Source organism: Girardinichthys multiradiatus, chromosome X (genome assembly GCF_021462225.1).
Source record: "Girardinichthys multiradiatus isolate DD_20200921_A chromosome X, DD_fGirMul_XY1, whole genome shotgun sequence".
Lineage (NCBI taxonomy): Eukaryota > Metazoa > Chordata > Actinopteri > Cyprinodontiformes > Goodeidae > Girardinichthys > Girardinichthys multiradiatus.
Genome location: NC_061817.1, coordinates 7,505,683 through 7,525,375, shown reverse-complemented (window position 1 = coordinate 7,525,375; position 19,693 = coordinate 7,505,683). Strand labels below are relative to the sequence as shown.

The 19,693-nt window shown below is 40.1% G+C and overlaps 1 protein-coding gene across 3 annotated transcripts in view; it reads right to left on the bottom strand.

The window, feature by feature from the left end:
- LOC124862289 (voltage-dependent T-type calcium channel subunit alpha-1H-like) overlaps positions 1-19,089 on the bottom strand; it is a 221,452-nt gene extending 202,363 nt beyond the window's left edge. Inside the window, exons 1-2 of one of the 3 annotated variants that reach the window (XM_047356113.1) lie at positions 18,622-19,089; positions 16,918-17,420 (exon numbers count right to left, since the gene is read on the bottom strand). In XM_047356113.1, the coding sequence (XP_047212069.1) occupies positions 16,918-17,396 (479 nt within the window). In that variant the 5' untranslated portion in view covers positions 17,397-17,420; positions 18,622-19,089. The remainder of the gene's footprint in view (positions 1-16,917; positions 17,421-18,621) is intronic. The other 2 variants (XM_047356111.1, XM_047356112.1) reach the window with 2 other exon arrangements.
- Positions 19,090-19,693: the final 604 nt, after the last annotated feature.

The window sequence follows — 19,693 nt, the reverse complement described above, 5'->3', positions numbered from 1 at the left end:
CCTGCTTCATCAACACAAATAGACCTTAAGTACATTAAAGGGGATTTACATGATTGTGAAGTAGAAAGAAAATATAAGTTGATTTTAAAAGTTTCTTATGAGTTAAAACTCCTACAAATGTGTATATAAATGCATTCAGCCCTGTTGATTAAATAATTTGTAGAACCACTTTTTAGTGCAACTACAACTGCAAGTCTTTTGGGGAATGTCTGTACCAGCTTTGTGCATCTACAAACTCAATTTATTGCCCATACAAATTAATGTTAGTCAGATTGATGCCTCTGTGAGCATCAACTTTTAAGTCTAAATTAAAGTTCTTGGATTGGCATCTTGACTTTGCCATTTTAGTACATGGATAAGCTTTGATCTAAACTCTTCCATTATATCTCTGGCTGTACATTTAGGGTCATCTTCCCACTGAAAAGGAAAACCACTGAGGCTTTCAGAGAATGGTAAATAAATGGACTGAACTTATATAGCGCTTTTCCAGTCATACAGACCACTCAAAGCGCTTTACACTAGAGCCACATTCGCCCAATTGCACTCACTAATGCTCACACATTCATACACCGCTACACAGATCAGTAGGCAACTTGAGGTTAAGTGCCTTGCCCAGGGACACATCAACCTATGGCAGGAGGAAGCTGGAATCAAACCCACAACCTTCTGATTGCAAGACAACTACTCTTCCTACTGAGCCACAGTCGCCACTTTGAAAAGATCTATTCAAAGTGAGAATAAATCACACAAGTAGACTATTTACTAATTGGATAATTTATGAAGGCAGTTGGCAGCATTTTTAGGGGTGTTAGACTAAAGGGGCTGAATAGGCAAGAAAGACATAATTAGATGGGACTTTTTTTTTATAATATGTGGAGCAGATTGTTTTATGGGGGGACGTAAAAAGTTCAGACCCTGACTTGACTTTATTCAGTTATGCAGTATAACAAGCAGATGTGATGGCTCCTCTTACAATGCACATATCTTTGGGTATTCACTGGCAGTTCAGTTATCTCCTTCAATGGGTATCAAGTCAGCCAAAAACCTTGGACATGAGCAGCAGTTTGGACTCCGTGAATGAACGTTGACCCAGCCCAACAGTTCCTACTTTTCTTCATGTTTTTTGTGCTTCTGTGCTGCACCCCTCTATCAGATCCCCATCAGAGACTTCAAAAAGAAGCATAACATGGTCGGAATCTTTGGGGTGATTGGGCTAGAAAAAAACAAGTATATCTTCTGTGTATTGTTTTCTTTTTTTATTGACACTTAGACGTTACGTTTACAGCACAATGAGCGACAAAAACTGCACAAACAACCTCAATATCTTCTTTATCTCCCCTCCCCCAGACTCTACGAACACATACTCTTACTACAGAACAGTCATAAATAATACAGATATTGACTCAGCACTCAAACATGGACACATACACACACATATGTTGTAGGCCAGTGAACCTTCCCCTCCCCACTGCTCTAACGTGCGGCAGTGCTGTTCTGTTGCCTAGAAACCAGGTAGTTTCCAGCAAAAGCTTCAATACCAAGAGAATCCCACCATCCCAACTTCTCCCTCTCACTTCCTCCATGCAAATACTAATTTATTCACACTTGGTTAAGATGTTGCCTTCATTACATATACAAAGCCTATCAAGCCAGCACCCTTTTTAAATCATCAATCACCTTCCTCATGGAAAACTCAACTGCTTTATTTCTTTCTTGACTCTGGTCTACATGACCATGCCCTGTGCACAAACTTTATCACTATCTATACAGACAGACACATGCATTTTTACACTCACAGAGCAGAAAGGGAGAACATGAAAGAAGATGCTGCAGATTTCAGGTCTCTAAAGAGAATGCACATGAGTATCCAGACATATACATTATACACAACTGTGCTAAAAGCATCTCTTATCTAACATGCGCAAACACACAGGGGTGAGCACATCTGGCACAAGAAGCACTGTTAAATACGTGTTTGCCTTTAATTTTGCCTTCAGAGTCAAATTTCAGAAATAGAAAAACTGGCAAATATGAACCAAATCACAAAAATCACTTCTTGAGCAAAAAACATTAATGTGCTATTCTCTTTATTTGCTATGCAAATTGGAGAAAGAACCAGTCTTCCTTACTTATAGAGAAGGAATAAGCTTTAAAAAAGGTAATTGTGCTAGCTTAAACATTGCATTGGTATGATTTTGATCTCCCATTCACTCATACACAAACATTTGAAAAGAAACACTGTGCCATGCTGTCCGCATTGTCATGACAACCCAGTGCTGGATGCTGATGGGTTTCCCAGATATTTTATTTATTTATCCATCTCAACATCACTCTTTTATTCGCACGCATGTGTATCTTCAAACATATGAGCATTCATGCATGCACGCCCTCACATCCTTTGGCACACACACACCTGTTTACAAGCTTGTCCAAAGAGCAAAGTTGATGTCACAATGGAAGTCTGGTTTTCTACAGGTTTTAGGCAGAGATAATTAGCCCTTGTGTAGATGTGTTGAGTGCTATCCTCAATATCGAGAGCAGTCCTCACACTAGGTCATTATAGTCAAGTGCTATGTCTTTGACTTGCTTTATCTTTTTGTCTGTGATTTCACCCATCTCTCAATCAATAAGGTAATCAGCAGCAAAACTAGAGCTGCTGTGGTATGTGGAGACTGAGGCAAAACCAAACAGAGCAGCAAGAAATCACAAATTTTCTTGCTCACGGTGGAAGACACATGCGTTTTCTCTCTCTCCCTTCCTCCCCGCTGATCCCTGCTTCTGCTTTTATCTGTATTTTTCTCAGAGCCTCGCTTTGCATATCCTCCAAACTTGTAAATTATAGTTTGGTCAGCTGGTGTCTCAATGTAATTGATCAAATTTCTTCGATGGAAAGGCAGGGTAAAGGAGAACCCTCTTGTCCAGACGGGACGTTCTTCTCTGGATACACAATGGATTCTTGGCAGCAGTGGAAGATTGTGTGCCTGACTACAATGTCGGTCGAGGACGTAAAAGATGTGTACATATTTGGACTTTTGATTACAGGATTTCTGCTTTTTGGAGTTGGTGGTTACCTGGCTTATCGAGTGATTCGCAAAACATAGGCAGCTGTTCAAAGCATTCCAAAGCTGTCTGTGATGTTGAATGGAGTCTGTAGAGCGATCAACACTCGGACTGGAATGTTAAGAGAGCAGAATCGCAAGCTGGACACTATTCTTGAACAGAATCGCAGCCTGGCAGGGGTTGGACTCAGAGGTTAAAGGAGTTGTATGCTCGAGATCTGCGGAAAGTACCAGAAATTTGGCTATTTTGATTCGCAATTGAGACATACCAGTAAAACTCCTAAGGTAGTTGGAAATTCACAACTGCCTGAACCACAACATTTATTGTTTTTCTAAATCTGGCTCCCCAATGTGGCCTTGGCAACTTCTGCTAACTGGCTATCGACAAAATATCTCCTGGATGTTATATAAGCACGACGCTCTTCCCCAGCACTCCCCTACCAGCTGTGTGTTGATAGGACTATGCGGCCGATTGATAAAAACGTCCACCTCTCTTCTCAAGGACAATGGCGCTTCTATCAGTGTTGACAGTCTAATTCTTGCAAACACACTCAGACTTATATATATTGGCACCCTCAAGATTCCACCATACCCTTGCTAAATCTTTACTTATGTGTGTGTTGCTTACCCCTGCTCAGGTTTTTTTTTTTGTACTACTTCAGACTGTATTCTGCTCAGAATAGAATTTGAAATATGATTTTTTTTTTCCTCCTATCTTACTTTACCTAAATATGTGATTTCAATACTTTTCATAGATTTTCAGATTTCTCTGAAGGATTACCAGCAAAAGCCAATTATTAGTATATGAAAATGTGACTACAGCTGTTTTTACACCAATGACCGGAGATTTTTAGATTTCTTAGAAGGATTTTATTACAACAATTTCATACCAGTGTAAGCCAAACATTATTAGCATTTAAAAAGTTTGGACTAAAAATGTTTTATACCAGTGACCCAGCTTCTCTACTTAGACTTCAGTGAGTGCCCATGACTGTTACTATTTGAATGATGGGACCACAACTGCCTCATACCAGTGACCTCGAGGAGTAATATTATCATTTTTCTTCTAGCACAGGATGAATTCCTTACCACAGACGACTTAATGAGCTAATTACCTCTATTAGAAAGATTGGATTAGAACCAGCTCTTACCAGTAAACTCCCAAGGAGTATTATTGTCATTTGATTTATTTTTCTGTGTTTGATTTTCTGTATCATTGTAATGTTTTTCCTCATGTACAGTGCTTTGAGTGCCTTGTTGCTGAAAAGCGCTATATAAATAAACTTGACTTGACAAACATACAGTGTCACACAGAATGTTTTTTTTAAAGCTCATTAGGAAACTGCAGTCCAGGTTCTAAACTGCACACACAACATAGTAATTCAACCTAAAAGCAAAACTGAATACTATGTTAAAGATGGTGTGAACATAAAGAGATAAAAAAAAATGTGCTCTAAAGAGAAAAAGAAATTACATCATAAGCTTCTTGTACACATTTTTCTGAATAAATTTCTATACATTTCCAGAATTAAATTTAGAGAGGTTTTGTTTTGCCCATTGTTAACGGATGGATGGATGGACAGACAAAAGGATGAATACAACTTTTGGAAAATGGTATCGGGAAATTTTAGACAGAAAAATAATTTTACAGGCTCTATTTTAGTTTTACTTACATGTGGAAAAATATATAAATTAAGCTACATGCTATTCCAGCCTATTCCAAATTGTGTAGTAACCCCGTCTTTCTGGAATATGTTTGGATCCTCAAACCATGATGCAACTTAGCTCCTCTTAATCACTTGGTTTATCACCTACCACTGCTGACACTTCATCCTCTCACCTGGTTTATAGCCTGGATAAATCTGCTTTTGCTGAACTCAATCTCTTTCTACCTCACAATCAGGACATCATGCATCAATGGCCACCATATCCATACATTTAGATCAATACAGCCCTGAAGTCCACTTCAAGTGGTCTTATGTTGAAAGTGATCTATTTGCCTTGGATGTGTGTGTGTGTGTGCGCGGGCGTATGTGTATGCAAATATAATGCAATACCCTGAAAATAAAAATCAACCCCTGCCCCCAACAGAGCAGCGTAAAAAAACAAAAAACAGAAATAAATCAGTGCTCATGCATGTTTTCAGGACCATAAGAACACCAAAGAAGGAGAGATGAAGGAAACAGGGGCAAAGAAAGAGCAAACGTTATTTAGCTGCAGCCAGGACAAGAGAGTGAGGAGGAGGAAGAGGAGGATGGGGTTGCTTGAAAGCAGAGTTATGTCTTGATGTTGGAACACCACTGCATCCTCACTGCAGCAACCATCAACTGGCAGAAAAAGACAATAGGAAGCACAACAGAGCTGGGTGAGTGCAAAAAAGTGCTCATCCCTTACACCTGTGATTTTTAATAGCTATGTCCAACTATTAGATGGCAGCAGCAGCAGCTTGTTAGAGAACACAAACTGTCCAGAAAAGACCAGATTTAAATGACTACATTCAGCTCTTTTTACTGGCCCTGTTAATCTTTCTCAGCTCAGCTCTTGCACCATTCTTCTGAATGCTCTGATTCTTCCCTTTCTCCTGTTTATTCATTTCATTCCTTCTTCTATCCTTGTTCTCGCCTCTGTTTTTAACTTCCTGTCTTCTCTCTTTGAACCCTCTTGTCTGTTTTCCGTCTTAGACTTCTTTTTTTTTTTCTCAACTTTTGGAGTCAATCTATCTTTAGCTTTCTTTTTCTCCTTTCGTCTTATTTCAGCTCTTCATTCAGCAGCCCTCCACTTTTTTAACTCTCTGTTGGGTGTAACATGTTCATTTAACAGATTTTTAGAAGACATTCATAATCTCTTTAGGGGTTTGGATGGTGGATTGAGGCATGGAAACACACTTGTAGGCCATCACCAACAGGCTTCCATAGCAACAGCTGCTGAAACATCCCTTCCCACAATATCAGATGGCCAATCAGTGCAGCAATGTCGCTACAGGGAACCTGAGTGATGGCTTGCCAAGTTAAAAGACAAACTGGGTAGATGGAGCAGTAACTCTGCAGTGACCCTCTTGTTTAGGTGTAGTTTTATGCAAGCTTTTGGGTTAGTCTAACATCACTCCCCTCATTGAGGCAAATGTCAGAGCTGTGATGTACAACCACAAGCACCTGGAATATGTCAAAGTAGGAGCCTGGCTTATCCAGGCTTCTAATATGCATTGGATGGGGGTGAAAAGAAGTGCCTGATAGCTCCTCCTTAGAATTTTTAAAGTTGACAGTAAATGTAGTCTGCTGGGATAGAAATAGTAATGTTTCTGTTTCTGTTAGTTAATGAGATACTAGAGTCAGACAGCAAGTGGAACACTATGCAAAGTGGAGACATTAAAGAGGATCTAAGCACAGACATAAAGCATGCTGGAAAGTAAAATTCAGGGCATTGCACAAGTACTCACACCCCTTAAACAATTTCAAACATCTAACAGATAAATCTTTAACGCATCTGAAAATGTTGAGTTTGGCACAGCTGCAAACCTTCTAAGACATGGCTGTCAACCAAAATTGTGAAGCCAGTCATTTTTTAGAAAAGCTACCAAGAGCTCTATGGTCTGAAAGAGATCCACAGCTTAGCTAGCAAGATAAAAAGACAACAAACATTTCTGGACACAATGTGCACATTTAGAAGGTTATCAGTTTAACAATCTACAATTGTTCATCTATTAGCAGAGGAAGAATCTTTTTTTTTTTTTTTTGCATGCTGATATCTGACTTAAAAAGTTTTTCTTTAGCACAGGTTACAATTCTATAGATATCTGAATCGATCTTGAATGTATCTTGTCAAGACAATTTTGCTTTGTAATAGAGATGCGCAGGAAGTTTGCTTCAACAAACCCACTGTCATCTGGACAAAGCCAGCAGCATTGTGAAAATCATGTTTTCTCCAGTGAATTTAACACAATTGAACCTGATTTGCTTTGTCAGAAACTCCAGAAGACCCAGGTGGAGGCCTCAACAATCTCCTGGATCAAAGACTACCTGACAAACAGACCACAGTTTGTGAGACTGAAGGGTTGTATGTCTAACCAGATAGTCAGCAGCACAGGAGCACCACAGGGGACTGTACGCTCACCATTCCTTTCACTCTGTACACCTCAGACTTCCAGTACAAGACAGACTCCTGTCATCTGCAGAAATACTTGGATGATTCTGCAGTCGTGGGGTGGATCAGAGATGGACAAGAAGCTGAGTACAGGAAGGTGGTGGACCGCTTTGTGGCATGGTGTGGAAACAATCATCTCATTTTGAACGTGACTAAAACAAAGGAGATGATTGTAGATTTTAAGAGAAACAGAAATAGATCAAACACTATTTCCATCATGGGAGAAGAAGTAGAGTTGGTGGAGGAGTATAAATACCTCAGTGTTCCCCTGGAAGACACACTGGAGTGGAGATGCAACTGTCAAGCCGTCTACAAGAAGGGACAGCGCAGACTGTACTTCATTAGAAAGCTTTGGTGGTTCACTGTTTACAGCAAGATGCTGCATATCTTCTATAAGTCTGTTGTGGAGAGTGTGATCTCTTCTGCCATCATCTGCTGGGGAAGCAGCATCAGAGCCAGGGACTTAAAAAAGCTCAACAAGCTGATAAAGAAGGCTGGCTCTGTTTTGGTGACTCCTTTGGAATCTCTGGAGATCATTGTGGAAAGAAGGATTCTTCATAAAATGAAAAAGAATTATGAGGAACCCTAAGCATCCTCTTCATGAGACTATCAAACAACAGTGTGTCTTCAGTCAGAGACTTCTTCAGATCTGCTGTAAGACAGACTGCTATAGGACATCCTTCTTGCCCACAGCCATCACCATCTACAGCTCTTGAAGAAACCTGCATAATATGAGCTACAACAGCATTTACACAGCAGAAAGCACTAAAATACGTTCAGCGCTAATACCATGTTTTTTGCAGTTTCTGGTGAAATATAATTTTCTTTTTTGTTTTTACTGTTATTGTAAAAAGGGAATCTGTGGTTCTGCCAAAACTCTTTGTGGCAACATGCATTTTGAGAAATGGCTATCATCTGGCCAAACACATTAAAGTGTGCCAGTCATTTTCACCTCAGACGCTCAGAGCCTTAGGCAAAAGAGAGGGTCACTGCCTGGACACGTGTTGTGTGTGTGATTGTACACTCGTACAGTTACTTGTAAGCACTTAGGCACAGACATACACACTCGCACACACACTGCATTTAGACAAATGAGAAAAAGCACTATTAGTTCCAGACCGTTTTGTGAAGCAGTCTGTAAACATTGAACGGAGGGATAAACAAAGATCCTACTGCACTTGAAGTAATCCCACAATACACACACCTCAACACCCTCCACACAGGGCATGCTGGCTTGCCAAATGGCTTCCATGCATACTTAGACATAAACATTAATAAACACCTGGAGGGGTATAAGACATATTTGTTTATGTATTATGTTTAGTTAATGCACTGAAAAACCAAAATGATGTTCCACGTTGGATTGGATATCAGCAAGTAAAGATAAGGCAAATTAACTGCTACTCCAGTGCCTTGCAAATGTTTTTTAATTTTAGTTAGAACAAAGTTACACATTTTACATCCACACAGCCATGCTCACAGCTCTTAACCATACACTCTGGAGGACTGCAAAGGAGGTGCCAAGTTTCATACGTCACAGAGACAGGATCCCTCGGTCTCAGCAGAGAAATCCACGTAACAACCCTCAATCTGCTGTTATGATGAGCACAGGCCAAATATAATGAGTCACTGAGCAAGCTGGCAAACACACATAGATGCAATGCTTAATATAAATACAGCAAGACAAAGCATTGTGCCTGGCAACGAGGAAGCAATACGCAGAAACCTGTCTTTTGTACACACGCCTTCATCCTCTCACTTCAACCTCAGGAGGCATGTCTGGGTGGCAACAGAGGGACGACCCATTGAAATCAAGGCCAGCTTTCGTCATTCCTCACACTGAGGGGATAAAATTAGTTTAGGATGTAAATACATGCAGACAAAAAAGAATGACATCTCTGTAATGGTTTCAGTACATAAGCTACAGGAGATGGTTTTGTCAAATTTCTCACCTGAGGACAGAGCTGATTAAGGTTTCTTTCAACACTGCTTCAGTCTGAAAAAAACAACCCGCTTCAAGTTGAATACTCCCACTCAAACAGCTTTGATTCTGGCACCAAGCTTTCTAAATATGTCCAATCTATCAAAATGTAATATATCTGAGATATCCGATGCTAATTGTTCACTGATTAATCCTGGATTTCTCCATAATAAACCACAGGCTAAATACAGACGGTCAGGTGCTCCATGCGTGGGAGTCGACATCAATGCAAACACATTAGGATAAATTCCATTAGCATGATTTAATGTAAGGATATTACCTTTAGTTGAGATAGATGGCATGATGAATCCACCCAAAAGTAATACATTAACTAGTTGGGCCCTGCTTTCAGGATCTTATTTGCATTAATAAGGTTCTTGGCAAGAAAACAATAACTCTTACAATAACTCTTACAATAAACAATAACATTTACCAAATATATCAACAGCAATTTGTGTCGTTACACCAGGGTATTTTTGGACAGCCCCAGATCTCATGAAGGAAAATATTCAACATGTTTACTTGAAAACAAAATTGTTTTTGCAAATTTCTTCTGTATTTCATACATGAAAATCCACTGCACAAAACCTGCAACCATAGCATAAAAAAACAAAACAAATCAAACAAACAAACAAACAAAAAGGTCACTTGTGTACAGGTCCTTCTCAAAATATTAGCATATTGTGATAAAGTTCATTATTTTCCATAATGTCATGATGAAAATTTAACATTCATATATTTTAGATTCATTGCACTCTAACTGAAATATTTCAGGTCTTTTATTGTCTTAATACAGATGATTTTGGCATACAGCTCATGAAAACCCAAAATTCCTATCTCACAAAATTAGCATATTTCATCCGACCAATAAAAGAAAAGTGTTTTTAATACAAAAAAAGTCAACCTTCAAATAATCATGTACAGTTATGCACTCAATACTTGGTCAGGAATCCTTTTGGAGAAATAACTGCTTCAATGCGGCGTGGCATGGAGGCAATCAGCCTGTGGCACTGCTGAGGTCTTATGGAGGTCCAGGATGCTTCGATAGCAGCCTTTAGCTCATCCAGAGTGTTGGGTCTTGAGTCTCTCAACGTTCTCTTCACAATATCCCACAGATTCTCTATGGGGTTCAGGTCAGGAGAGTTGGCAGGCCAATTGAGCACAGTGATACCATGGTCAGTAAATCATTTACCAGTGGTTTTGGCACTGTGAGCAGGTGCCAGGTCGTGCTGAAAATGAAATCTTCATCTCCATAAAGCTTTTCAGCAGATGGAAGCATGAAGTGCTCCAAAATCTCCTGATAGCTAGCTGCATTGACCCTGCCCTTGATAAAACACAGTGGACCAACACCAGCAGCTGACACGGCACCCCAGACCATCACTGACTGTGGGTACCTGACACTGGACTTCTGGCATTTTGGCATTTCCTTCTCCCCAGTCTTCCTCCAGACTCTGGCACCTTGATTTCCGAATGACATGCAGAATTTGCTTTCATCCGAAAAAAGTACTTTGGACCACTGAGCAACAGTCCAGTGCTGCTTCTCTGTAGCCCAGGTCAGGCGCTTCTGCCGCTGTTTCTGGTTCAAAAGTGGCTTGACCTGGGGAATGCGGCACCTGTAGCCCATTTCCTGCACACGCCTGTGCACGGTGGCTCTGGATGTTTCTACTCCAGACTCAGTCCACTGCTTCCGCAGGTCCCCCAAGGTCTGGAATCGGCCCTTCTCCACAATCTTCCTCAGGATCCGGTCACCTCTTCTCGTTTTGCAGCGTTTTCTGCCACACTTTTTCCTTCCCACAGACTTCCCACTGAGGTGCCTTGATACAGCACTCTGGGAACAGCCTATTCGTTCAGAAATGTCTTTCTGTGTCTTACCCTCTTGCTTGAGGGTGTCAATAGTGGCCTTCTGGACAGCAGTCAGGTCGGCAGTCTTACCCATGATTGGGGTTTTGAGTGATGAACCAGGCTGGGAGTTTTAAAGGCCTCAGGAATCTTTTGCAGGTGTTTAGAGTTAACTCGTTGATTCAGATGATTAGGTTCATAGCTTGTTTAGAGACCCTTTTAATGATATGCTAATTTTGTGAGATAGGAATTTTGGGTTTTCATGAGCTGTATGCCAAAATCATCCGTATTAAGACAATAAAAGACCTGAAATATTTCAGTTAGTGTGCAATGAATCTAAAATATATGAATATTAAATTTTCATCATGACATTATGGAAAATAATGAACTTTATCACAATATGCTAATATTTTGAGAAGGACCTGTACATGCAGCACTGCACCTCATGATTGTGGGAATATGTGGCCAGTGATTATTCTCAAAGGGCCTCAGCTCTGTAGTTGTAATTAACAGGCTCTTTCCTTAGTCAGACAGAGTGTGGCTTAGGTTGGCAGCAGAGAGTTTTCTCTTAATGCTGAAGTAACTGCAAAGCTGAGCTGCTTGGTTGGACAGACTTGTCCGGCTGGAAATATTAGGGTAGTCTAACAAACTAGCTATAGAAAAACAAAACGAAGAAATGTGTGAAGACTATATTTTTGGTTCAATTTAAGAATTTGACAAGAAATATAATCTTCATTCAAAAAATGACGTTTGCCTAAGATTTCCAAAAAAGCCAAAATACCAGACTCAATAATTCACATCTTCTGAAATAAAACATTTTAAGGGCTGCCATGAAAGTGAAGGTAATGTTGTCAACTAAGAATCATGTCATATGTCTTCTGTTACTATAGTCTCCTCTCTGTGCCTCCAGTTCTTTATGTTTGGTTTGGATTTTAAGAGGCTAAAATCAAGAAATGTTATATTAACTTTGGGAAAACCTTTTAGCCAACGTTTAAGGGTTCCTTTTTTAAGTAGATTTTAGGATCACACTACTGCCTAACCAATACAGCTGCACAACATATGGAATAGAAATTTCATAACAATGGAAACATTACCATAATAGACTGATTTGATACAATATTTATTTATTCAATGCTGTTGTATATGCATGCCAAAAATATATCCGGATCAATGTAGATCAAAATTCTCAGGAATGTCTTTGACACCTTGTTGAATCTGTGCCTTGAAGAATTAAGGCAGCTCCGAAGGCAGGGACCAATCTGTAATTGATGCCTGAAGAGAACCAGAGATTTTTGAGGATATCTTCAGCAGATAGTGTACAACCCTGAAGGCATTCAGTTGATTATTGCTGACCACATATTTACAAAGATTAATGGTATAGGCTGTTGTGCTGAAATGCCATTGTGGTAATTGTAAGCAACTGTTGACCGGTCCTAATTGCCACAGTGAATTAATGACTAACAAGTTTGATATTTTACAGCCACTTTGGTTCTGACACTAATTTGATTTGCACCAAGGATACAGGTAGAGGAATAGTTTCAAACTTTTACCTATGTCTCTGTTCCTCTGCATTGGTAAGAGATCCTGCATTTACACTTTACAAAGCCTACTATGGACCACCAGGTTTGTACTGTTTATAATGGGCCATGAACATACACCCACTCATATAGAGACATAGAGGAATTAAAACACGCTAGTTGTCCTGTGAGATCAGCTCTTATGACATAATCTGGTTCAAGTCTTATACAAGCGGTTATAAAAGCAACACCAGGCATATAACAGTGTGAGCCTTACTCATTAGCCATGCTGCCTCATGATAAATATTCAATTCTCTCAGCAAATCCAGGAAAACAAAAACCTTATATCTACATCTTAAGTATAGAAAAAGTGCCGATTACAGGAGCATCTAATATTTTATTCCAAAACACCTCATTAGCTACTACCCTGTCATATTAGTGCTGTTTACAGCTGAGACCTGGACTAGGGTCAATTTGCAAATCCAAAGCAACTATTTGAAAAGGTATAGATATAACTATAGGTCAGTTCTGGGTATCAAAGTATAACAAGATTTTTAAAAGTTACCCTTTGAAAACGGTGAACATTTTCCATCATGCCATTCCTACAGCCCTTTTATTGAGATCCTAGAGAAAGTGCCAGAGTGGCTTGAGTTTTCCTTCAACTGTTTGGACCATGGAGAAGCATGGACACTTTTCCCTTGTTTACAAGAAATATACTTTTAGAGGTGTAGAAAGTCCACTCACAAAAAACAGTGGTGTGGAAAGAAAATGAGTGCACCTCATCAGTCTTATTAAGGGTATACTCTTTAAAATTGCAAAATGCATGTTGGATTGGTTTGACCCATGGTGGTCAATCAAATGTCGCAAAATAAACATGAGTCCACGCTGAACAGGTCACCAGTCCATCATAGGGCAAAACAGGTACACAGAAAGAACAACCATGCACACAAAGCCTAAGCCATACCTAAGGGAACTTTGTATACTCGTGTTTTTTGGATTCCTGGAGGAGCCAGAGAACCCAGAGAGAATCCATGCAGGCACAATGCAAACATGCATAGGAATATAAAATCTAATTTTTTGTAATATTTATTACATTTAACATCTGGCTATGTTGTTAAGATTTAACTTTGACTATTTCTGTAAATGACAGAAAGGTCGGTGCTGCAATTATTTTGACCTTTCATGAGCTCATTAAGACCAAAATGTTGCAAGCATCTTTGAATTAATGTAACTGCTGCTGTATGTGGCTGTTTCAAGTTTTTTAGATCCCACAGAGTTTTTTTTGTGGGATGTAGCCTTTGTTTCAGAATGTGAAAACACACAGGATATCAGACACCTTGCAGATTAATCTCAAAAGCACTTACTTCCATAAAAGCTTCCACAAACACACACACACACACAAAACATGCAATACAGTTACAGAGGAATGTCTGACAACAGTTAATACCTACAACAATAAGCTGTATGTGCACAGGAAAAACAGGTAATAAAAAGTAACTATATGTTTGTGCAAGTCCTGTAATACTGTAAACCATAGCATTACTTAAGATTGTCATACACATGGAAACTCTTATTGATCCATGTCTAGACCATTGTACAATGATTTGCATAAAGGTTTTACATGGACAAACTGAAAGTGATAAAACTTTGAATATAAAGGTTTAAATGTCTTTATATATTTTAGTTAAAATTGTCCAGTAAGAACACAATCTAGTTTGCTGTTTATAAAAGTTGTTTAAACTGACCAGCAAACTATCATTTTAGCTCAATATACAGTGCAAGTTTCACTCTCCACAGGCTTCTTTTCTATGTCCTCTCCTTTTGTGTCTCAGATCAGCTCTAGGAACCCACCAAAGTGACAATAAGAAGGATTGCTGATCAATAAGGATCAGTAAGTAATAAATAAGAGCTGATACAGGTCCTTCTAAAAATATTAGCATATTGTGATAAAGTTCATTATTTTCCATAATGTCATGATGAAAATTTAACATTCATATATTTTAGATTCATTGCACTCTAACTGAAATATTTCAGGTCTTTTATTGTCTTAATACAGATGATTTTGGCATACAGCTCATGAAAACCCCAAATTCCTATCTCACAAAATTAGCATATTTCATCCGACCAATAAAAGAAAAGTGTTTTTAATACAAAAAACGTCAACCTTCAAATAATCATGTACAGTTATGCACTCAATACTTGGTCAGGAATCCTTTTGCAGAAATAACTGCTTCAATGCGGCGTGGCATGGAGGCAATCAGCCTGTGGCACTGCTGAGGTCTTATGGAGGTCCAGGATGCTTCGATAGCGGCCTTTAGCTCATCCAGAGTGTTGGGTCTTGAGTCTCTCAACGTTCTCTTCACAATATCCCACAGATTCTCTATGGGGTTCAGGTCAGGAGAGTTGGCAGGCCAATTGAGCACAGTGATACCATGGTCAGTAAATCATTTACCAGTGGTTTTGGCACTGTGAGCAGGTGCCAGGTCGTGCTGAAAAATGAAATCTTCATCTCCATAAAGCTTTTCAGCAGATGGAAGCATGAAGTGCTCCAAAATCTCCTGATAGCTAGCTGCATTGACCCTGCCCTTGATAAAACACAGTGGACCAACACCAGCAGCTGACACAGCACCCCAGACCATCACTGACTGTGGGTACTTGACACTGGACTTCTGGCATTTTGGCATTTCCTTCTCCCCAGTCTTCCTCCAGACACTGGCACCTTGATTTCCGAATGACATGCAGAATTTGCTTTCATCCGAAAAAAGTACTTTGGACCACTGAGCAACAGTCCAGTGCTGCTTCTCTGTAGCCCAGGTCAGGCGCTTCTGCCGCTGTTTCTGGTTCAAAAGTGGCTTGACCTGGGGAATGCGGCACCTGTAGCCCATTTCCTGCACACGCCTGTGCACGGTGGCTCTGGATGTTTCTACTCCAGACTCAGTCCACTGCATCCGCAGGTCCCACAAGGTCTGGAATCGGCCCTTCTCCACAATCTTCCTCAGGATCCGGTCACCTCTTCTCGTTTTGCAGCGTTTTCTGCCACACTTTTTCCTTCCCACAGACTTCCCACTGAGGTGCCTTGATACAGCACTCTGGGAACAGCCTATTCGTTCAGAAATGTCTTTCTGTGTCTTACCCTCTTGCTTGAGGGTGTCAATAGTGGCCTTCTGGACAGCAGTCAGGTCGGCAGTCTTACCCATGATTGGGGTTTTGAGTGATGAACCAGGCTGGGAGTTTTAAAGGCCTCAGGAATCTTTTGCAGGTGTTTAGAGTTAACTCGTTGATTCAGATGATTAGGTTCATAGCTTGTTTAGAGACCCTTTTAATGATATGCTAATTTTGTGAGATAGGAATTTTGGGTTTTCATGAGCTGTATGCCAAAATCATCCGTATTAAGACAATAAAAGACCTGAAATATTTCAGTTAGTGTGCAATGAATCTAAAATATATGAATGTTAAATTTTCATCATGACATTATGGAAAATAATGAACTTTATCACAATATGCTAATATTTTAAGAAGGACCTGTATGTTTAAAGGAACGTGAATCAGACCTCTGCAGCAAGGTGACCTAAAGGAGTACATCACTAAGAATTAAACTGAATCTCAATCAGAATACAAATACGTGACAAAACAAGGTAACAGTACACTATGGTAAAAGAAAAGTAACCCTTAAGCCAAAGTTACAGTAATGATAAAGGCGCAATGTCATAATGCTGGATTTGTGGTAGGACCAAAGCGCTACATCTAACCTAAGTAGATGTAGCAAAACTGCATCAATTGGCTCTCTTGAGGATAAAGTCCTGCTTTAACCACACTGTGCAAACAAGGTATGACTGGATTTCAGCTAACCACAAAAGCTTCTCAAAAGCCCCATCCAAGAAAAAGCAACACACTATGAAGTAAACTACTAGACCAGAGGAAGGTGATACACTGCTGATTTCTACACCCTAAAATGTTTAACCATTGGTTCAGAGAGGTGACTTGTTGCATATGACCAGTGTGATGCCTTGTAAAAGCAGTGACCCATGCAAGCTTTTTTAGACCCAAAAACAGCTTTCCATTTCTAGATTTTCTAGTGTTATTGAGACGATGGAGCCAAAACCATATTTATATACAGAACTATTCAGTCAAATGAAAAATAGAACATATCTTATCTCATAGCTTTTTTGCTAAGAATAGGGAAACATCCTTTGCCAGAATCTCATATGATTTCCTGCATTTTGGCTGGTTGTTGGTTTGCACAAGGGCTCGCCCAGAGGACCATTCATCCAAGAACCGCCACTGATACATACACCCTTGACCATAATAAGGCAAACCAGGCTGAGGACATATTTGGCCTTACCAGTCGTCAGCGTATCATCTCCAGCATATGAAAGGATATGGGTTACAGACTATGCGAAGACACCAGTTGCGGGGCCTCGTTGTTTGCTTCAGGCAGAAGAAGGCCACAGGAGATAGGGCTGGATACGGCTGCTGCTCCTCCTCCTCGGACACACAGTCTGGGTCACGGATTGGAGCTGTGATGCGGACTCCCAGGGTAGGCCCAGCTTCCACTTCCAGCTCTGGCTCCTGTTCCTCCTCACATTCCTTAACTTCAGTGCTCCATTCATCTCTCCTTTCTCCTTGACCACTACAGCTCCCTCTCCTCTTCTTCTCCACCTTCTCCTCCTCCTTCTCTTCCTCCTGCTGCTGCTGCTCCTCTTCCTGGCCTCCTCCTCCTTGTCCTTCTGGATCAACATTGTGACCTGGGGAGTTGGTCCTGTCGGCCTCCGTTACAGAAAGCCTCACGTCCTCCTGCACCTCCCCCTGCTCCTGGCACCCTTCGTACTGAAAGCGCGCTCTCCCTTCGCCATCAGTCATGATAGAGCATCAGGCAGAGCCACTCTGAAGGGAATGGTCAGAGGATGAGCGGTTGGAGAGAGGTTGGAGGGGGATAGGAAGCAGTTGATGTTGAGAGATGGACACCAGACATGCAGGTGGAGGAAGGATTGGGTGCAAAGAAGAAAAGAAACAACAACAGAGAAAAGAAGGGAGTGAAAGAGTGATCAGCTGAGCAAAGAGAAATCACACAATGAGCCAAATAAACTCTTAAGCCAGTCTGTCTATCAGTCCCTTGGCAGTACAAGGACTTGCTTCCAGTGAATGTGCACAACAGCAGAATTTTACAAATCTTTAACATTTTTTCATGGTCATTCTGCCAATTTAGCCAGTTCGTACACATTTAAAGATTTAAAGTAAATAAGGACAAGAACAATTCAAATAAACTCAAGTAATTATTATAAAATATATATTTTTCACAGTTACGTTGTGTTGTGCATAACTGTGTAAAAATGAAAAGGTTTTGTAAGGCACTGTTCATTACAAAAAAATTAAATGTTATGTTGAAGTATTATATAAATGGTGACATAGAAATGGCAGTGGCAAATAAACCAATGAATGTCTGTAGGATTTTTAAAAACATCCTACATTCAGACAGGCTTTATATAGCTTATTCAGTGCAGTGATAAAACACCTCTTACTGCCACAGATTTACACTGTGATATATCACAAGAAATAGTAAAGGTTTTTTGTTTTTTTGTTCCTGTCTCCTTTTCTCTTCCTGTTGCTATGTGATTGAACAGATGGACCACTCTGTCTCTGGTATACCTAAGAGTTTTAGCCCACACCATTCAGTTGTAGGCATACAAGAGTATGCGGCAAAAAATGAGGAAAAAAGCTATTTACGCCACACTAATCCTGATTATAATAATAAATGGAACAGCATCAAGAACGAAACATTAGTCCTGATAATCCAGTAAAGCAGACTTCACTCTTTTGAAGCTTTTTAATGTGCTTTTGTTCTGACATGAGAAAAGAAAAGCGCATTAAATTTTCAAGTTATTTCATAAATAATTTTTGGAACACGCCATTAAAGAGAAAAATGTTGCAGTTCCTAAGTAATTGCGCCAAAGGAAACAAAAACCACTGGAGGAAAGAGAGCGCTCGTGATCTCTTTTTGATTCTTTTGTCGTATGAAGTAAATGTTAGACTTTGTGAGCGTTCAAAGATGAAAAGCAAACGAAACAACTTCTATGTTTTCAAATACCTTATCAAGACGGAATCGGGTGTTCCCATAAGCATGATCTGTGACTTTCCGACGTTCTAGCGCACCCAGCCTTTCTCAGCAACCTGGACCTTCCCTTTCCTTTCTTTCTTCCCTTTCTCTCCACACAATCAATGTCTTTCCTTTGTTCGTAAGTGATCAAATAAAATCAGTTAGTCCTCAAAAAATCCCTGATTGGGGTGAAAGAAGTCGCTTGAAGTGGTCCTCATCTGCGCCTTTAATCAATTAAAGACGGAACATTTACCCATGCCTCCTATCTGCTACCCGTCCATCCTCGCTGAGGAGTTCGTTACGCAGCGTGCGGAGATGCGCGCGCGGGTGGGTTGGACCGCGTGGGCTGCCTACGCCTGAATCCCCGTGGATGGTCTGACACGAAGAAACTTGGCCCAGGACCTGCAAGCCCTGGCACGTGATTCGATGTCCGCTTCGAGAAAAAAAGGTTTCTCACATTGAGACTCACAAGTACGCATAAACATAGATGCGCGTGTGAAAAACACGCACCAAGCTGTGCGGGCACGCACCGCGGCGTAAGAAGGAGCAAATACACAACTATACATGTCTGTTATGAATTCACAACTACTTTTTCTATTGTTATTAATTATGTTTTACTGATTATTTGAATCAAAAGCTCGTTTATAAATCTTCCAAAAAATTAAATCTAATTAATTAAGGGCATAGGGAAAAGCGGGGAATAAACCAGAAATCATGGAGACAGAGGGCTAAACGTACTATAGTTTGTAGTTTTTTTTTTAAATGTTGTAATGTTATTCTAATTGTAGAAAGTATTTTAATAATGACAATATTATATTATTATTATTATTAAAGAGCATCCCATCAGATAATTGAAGTCTTATGAATAAAAAGTCTAAATGTAGATTTTTGCTGTTCTCCCTTCTTAATTTCTTCTGGTTTTGTGCATGTTGTCTTAAATAAACTGAACACACAGTTGGTGAAGCCACCCTTTGCCTTCAAAACAGCATCAACTCTTCTAGGTACATTTCCACACAGTTTTTGAAGGAACTTTGCTGGTAGGTTGTTTCAAAAACCTTGGAGA